Source organism: Ruditapes philippinarum, unplaced genomic scaffold (assembly GCF_026571515.1).
Source record: "Ruditapes philippinarum isolate M1 unplaced genomic scaffold, ASM2657151v2 ctg1286_1_1_1_1, whole genome shotgun sequence".
In the NCBI taxonomy this organism is placed as follows: Eukaryota; Metazoa; Mollusca; class Bivalvia; order Venerida; family Veneridae; genus Ruditapes; species Ruditapes philippinarum.
Genome location: NW_026863092.1, coordinates 50030 through 55999, shown reverse-complemented (window position 1 = coordinate 55999; position 5970 = coordinate 50030). Strand labels below are relative to the sequence as shown.

General features: G+C 31.5%; 1 protein-coding gene across 1 annotated transcript; it reads left to right on the top strand.

The window, feature by feature from the left end:
* Window positions 1-539: 539 nt before the first annotated feature.
* Window positions 540-3046, top strand: LOC132721116 (sarcoplasmic calcium-binding protein-like). Its single transcript, XM_060705370.1, has 4 exons — window positions 540-692; window positions 835-875; window positions 1368-1465; window positions 2390-3046. Exons 1-4 carry the CDS (start codon window positions 614-616, stop codon window positions 2784-2786), a joined length of 615 nt encoding a protein of 204 aa, XP_060561353.1. The 5' UTR covers window positions 540-613; the 3' UTR covers window positions 2787-3046.
* The last annotated feature ends 2924 nt before the right edge of the window (window positions 3047-5970 follow it).

Here is a 5970-nt window from a genome sequence, read left to right as displayed (position 1 = left end):
AATTTTTGTTTGCTTTTAATTAAACGATTTCTATAGCAGGTGCATAATTCATGCATTATTTACTCATAATCAATATGTTATAGCTGCGAAATGTATAATCTAAAGTAGAGTTTTGTTACTGACCGTTCTTAGGTAGTGTCCTTAGTTGATCACGCTGACATTGAATTAAAGGAACAGCTGGACGCGCAGCTGAGAAATTCCCTTACGTTACTAGTCAAATAGTCAAAGCAAATAAAGAGTTTAAATACAGATGTACACATTGATAAACATATGAATACAAAACCAACATTTTACAATAAACGATTAATGACATGAGATTACATTTTCATATACATAATTATAGCAATAAATACAAAAATTGAACACGTTTGATAGCTTTATGTTAAATAAAGGCACAGGAGGGAAATTGTGAAGTAAATTTGCAAAACAATCTCATTTATTTTCGTTTGCCACTGTAGCAAGCAATCAATTCAAATTAAAACGATATTGATATTAGTTTAATCCTTTTTTAAAGCAGTATAGATATATATAAATATAAATAATTACAAGCGAAAGATATTGATATCTGTATTCTGTACAAATACGGAGTTCTCTCACACTTGTGCTAGTGTATATGAAGATAATAAACATGCAAGGAATACAGTTGATTATGTTCTGTACGATTCCAATTTTATTGGCAATGTGTTTCACTGGTAATGTATTGTTTTAACTAATCATAAATGATTTGCAATTTTGTTTACGGAATCGAATTACGCAGTGTAAAATATCATAATTGTGTTTATTGTAGATGTAATAGCATATTAACCATGTCATTCACATAATTCTTTATTGTAGCATCTGCCGGTCCTTTAGGAACAAAAACAGGACGAAGCAAGGTACATACGTACATTTTTGTTCGTTACAAACTCTATATAATTAAAATATTGACATGCTACCAGTCTAACATTTTTGAAAGTTTAAATCGAATCGAAATAGTTAAATAGTCGAAAAGAAGCGAGAGTAAAATGCTTAAATGGTTGAAATGTAAACCACATCCATATGAAATGATGATTGGAAAAAACACAACAATTTGTTTAAATGTTTAGAAAGAAATTTCGTAAAATTATACTGAACAAAATTAAATCTAACTCACTATGATAACTAATACTGGTTTACCATATTGTTATAAAAATACAGTCATTGTCAGGCAGCTTTTAGAACGCTACGAATGGATTTTGCATTAATAAGTCAGTTTATCAATCGTCCTTGTCACAGATTAAAGTTCTGATTTGTATACCTTATAGTGCACGTTAATATTCTTATTGATGATTTTGTAGAAAACTGTTAAGATCTTTAGATGTTTACATCATTTTATGGTTTTGTTTCAGGCGAACACATACCTTATTAATAAGTGGAAAATTTGGTTTGACTTAAATGACGTGAATGATGATGGAATTCTTTCATTAGATGACACCAAAATCTTCGAGTAAGAAATATTTTTCAATCTTAGATCGTTGGAAAGTTAAGTTCTAAAGTGAAAAAGTCAATAATGTAAAGTAATCAGTACTATAAATAATTTTGATGATACTAATATTGACGATTACTAATTATGAAGGAATAATATCTGGATATTATTTGTAAGTGAGAATACATAATCCTATTTAGGCAGATGATGCTTGTTTGTAGAAGAATAACTATTATTCATCATACCAGTGTTCCAACTGAATCAATTAGATCTAGAGCATTATTTTTCAAGATATTATTCATAAGTATATCCAAATGATACATTTCTACAATTTTATCAATATTTGAAATACTTATCTTAAATATGCCCAATGTAGACTATTTCACTTTTCAAGTGCTGTGTTATCGAAGAAAATACATGTTCCATGATAATGAATGAGTAAATGTCATGATGAATAAATAAATGAATGAATAAATGAATGAATGAATGAATGAATGAATAAATGAATGAATAAAAGAATAAATAACTGTATAAAATGCTGAATCATACATTAAGCAATTTTAAGGCTTTTGAAAACAGTCATTAGTAAATTAATTATTAATCAAACATAAGAAATTACATTTTAAATGTTGCTCGTCCCCTTTGTGTTCATTAATATCATACGTTATAATTACTTATAATGTATTCTATTATCGGGCTAATTAATATTAATATTAATGTTAAATATTTTATACTTGATATTATAACAGTTTCGAAAAATGTCATTGTAGCATAAAAATCGTTCCACAAGGAATTTTGTATATTTTAATTTCTTACTTATATAACTACATACTATATTAAAACCTCAAATATATGACAATCTTCGCTGACAGTTTACCGTATTGAGATTATATTATTTATCAAGTTATTTTAAACCATTTTTATTCCTACTACTATTATTTTTAGACGAAAATTCCACGAGGGTCTTGATGATTTGAACAATGGTTATCTTATGCTTGATAACAAAACGGAAATTGCCGAAGATGACTTTATAGAAATACTTAAGGTAAGATATGAATCCGACAAAGCTGAGTTCACAGAGATGATATATGAGCTTGAATTGGAATTGTCTCGTGCACTGGACTTAGACGGGGACAACTTCGTTTCAAAGGATGAACTTGTAGATAACATGGTTTCAGCAGGTCACAAAAACAGAAAAGAGGACGAGAGTTTTTTCTTCGCCTTTCCAGATATAAACGAACGTGTTCCTGTGGAAGTGATGGCTACTTGTTTCGTACGCTTTCTTACTGAAGATGATAAGACTAAACCTGACGTCCTCAAACTACTTTTTGATTCTGTTTAAGTGTTGTTTTAAAGTTAAGTTTGCTTTTCCAACTTAGTGTCACTTAGACGATTTTATGTTCCTTATGAAATATTACTGAAATATTACTGCTCAGTCATAAAAGAACAAAAACATATTTTTTTTTAAAATTATGTCATTGTTTAATATCTAAATTACTAAGTAATTCAGAAATAATTTTAATTTATTGAAATGTGTAACTTAACGTCTGTTTAATAATTAAAGACTACTGGAACTCCATATCGGCGTCAATCTATTTTATGGGTTGTTGGTGCATGCTTTCATCAGAACTAGACCTTCGCGGGTCGGATGAGTCGCCTTTTAAACAATAAAGTTTAGGAGAAACGGCCAGAACAAAAATGAAATATGAAAATTAACAAGAGCAAAAAATCAAAAAATAAGAAGAGAAGGGCAGCATTTTCTGTGCACTGAACTTCTAATAAATAAGATCTATCATCTTATGAAGTTTCAAGTCCATAGCTTTTATAATGGCACTTACTTGTCACATTGAAGGTTCCACCGTATAAACACATGTACTGAATTCAAAATATTTCCATTTCATAGCAAATGTTGAATTCTGATTTCGTCGTTGATACGTGGCGTGGACAGTAGCTTTATATTTTCAGTAGCGTCAATGAACAAAACTACATCGAACCTAAAACATTTTAAATTGTGATAACGATTAATTTTCTCTTAATATTTTCCACATCTAAAGGTTTATAATACGTGTCAAAATATTAGGTTTATAACTATGTTTAAATATATTACTACGTGGGGTGATCAAGAATTAAGTAATCTGGTTCAATATCTTTGAAACGGACCCCTATAAAATATTTTTATTTATGTCACTGTCGTGACCTATCTCTTTGCCACTTACAAGGAGCTGTAAATCACACAGACACTTGGGGTTTGGAGCTCAAAACGCCTTTAAAATAAAATGCATATATGTCAATCCCAGCACATCTACTGATCATATATATCAAAAAAATTGTTATTAGCCGTTTTTTTTTTAAAAAAATATATATTTCAACATCTATAATAATACACACGATAAAAATGTTCGCCGGAAAAAATCCGCACCCCTACCGTCATAATCACCATGTATTTCATTCCATGTCCAATATTTTCACATAATCCTTTGGTCCCTCGACACAGAAGATATAATTCTTCACGATGATGGTCAATTTTAAACTTCGACGGTAATATAAACAACGCAACAGCTGAAATAAACATCAAGATTATCGCCGTTTTCCTCCATTTACAAAATCTTTCGATAAATTCTACAAAGGTAATTATAATCTAAAAAAATGCTAAACTGGAAACAATTAAAGGGACACTGGAACGGCGATGGAGAAGAGTTATGTTAGACAACAGGGTAAGCATTTCTCTAGGGGACTTTACAAGTATGTTTAAGGAACGATATGAATCCGACAAACCAGCTTTCACTAAAATGATAACCGAGGTCAAAGCAATAGATTCTAACGGCGACAACATGATTTCTAAAGAGGAGTTCATAAAGGACATGGATTCGACAGGTCGGATGGACATGGCAAATAACTCCAAGTTTTTCTTCTCCTTTCCGGATATTAATGGTACGTTTTTTGACAGAAAACAATCAGACCAAACCTGACTGTATCAATTAAATGAAACTGTGCTTCTCAATATCATGATTAAAATAAGATATCATTAAAATGCCATAAAGGTGTAGCATTTTGATTGCTATTATTTAGATATATGCTTAATTTCTCAAACTCTCCAAACTCATATTTATTTCGGGTTTATCTTCACTAATTAAGCTAGAAAACACAGGTTCATGAAATGATATAATAAAAAAGAAGAAGGCAGCTGACAGAAAGGGAAATAGCACTTGAGCTTCACCTGTTTGTCTTAATTTCTTATTCTACTCGACGTGAATTTTCGGAGTCATTTTTTTTCTACTGTTTAGACAGTCCTTATGTCGTGACGTTTTCAGTGTTCAAAAGTCACTTTGACCAGGACATTGATTGAACCAGATGTAGTTCAGAATTGTTGTTGTTGGTTTGGAGTTTTAATTCACAACGTCAATTAATTGTCATGTGGTGATTTTCCAGCTTTAATTGGTGGAAAAACCCTTACGTGCATTATTTAAGATATGGTTGTGTATTAAAGTAGAACCACTGGTGTTCCATAAGCTAACAGATAGGTTCCTGACATGACATTGACGGAATTCGTGTCAGCAATAGTAATATTTGCTTTAAGAAGGGTCAATTATAAATGTCAATGTATTGCACAGAAAGTACTTTGGCCAGACGGAAAATAATTTAATTAGAAGAAAGCAAATAACATAATAATTTCACGACGTCAATACAAATCCCATCCAAAGTAATCTTAGATTTCATGTCACTGACAGTCTGACACAGTTTAGGTCATATTGGGATTTTCCATCTGAACATTTTTACCCTGTGGCATACCTAAGCCATGGGCAGCCCTCATTGGAGATATGTAGGTGCAAAGCTAGCAATTCTTTCTCCTTTAATCAAATCAAGAGCTCTTTATATTTATTTAAAGAACTTTTAATGACTTTCAACTTGAAGGTTCCATGATAACCGCCGTATGAAAACATCTGCGGATGATTTCTAAATTCACAATTTTACCATTTCATGTTCAAATGTTGAATTTTGCTTGAGCCGGTGCTAGAGGACCTAGACGGTAGTTTGCACATGACAGTACCATGAACAGGTTCAATTAAACCGGGCCTGCAACATTTTCAATTTTGCCGTTCTGGGCTTTCTATTTTCTCTGTTTTATAGCCACATCAGCGTTGTTTGTGTCGTTTGGAGGCTGTAGAAAGTCGCCCCATACATTCAATCAGAGATGATAGTTCCGATCCTTAAAGATCGTTCTGCACAACATTATTGTTTTGTTTGTGTTGTTCTTAGTTTCAATTAATTGGCATCTTCTAGTTTGGTGGTTCCAATATTCCTACTTTAATGACGTTGAATCACCCTGAGGATATGTTTTCTGCTTTTAAATTTGTCTTTTGGCGTTTTATCTGTAATATGTAGGTTTCATAACTATGATCCCCTTTATCTATAATATGTAGGTTTTATAACCTTTGATCCCCTTTCAAAATTCCATTTTATTTAGTTCCAACCATTGTTTCTTGTTAAGGACACACGCCTTCTATTATTTGGGGATCATACGCCGC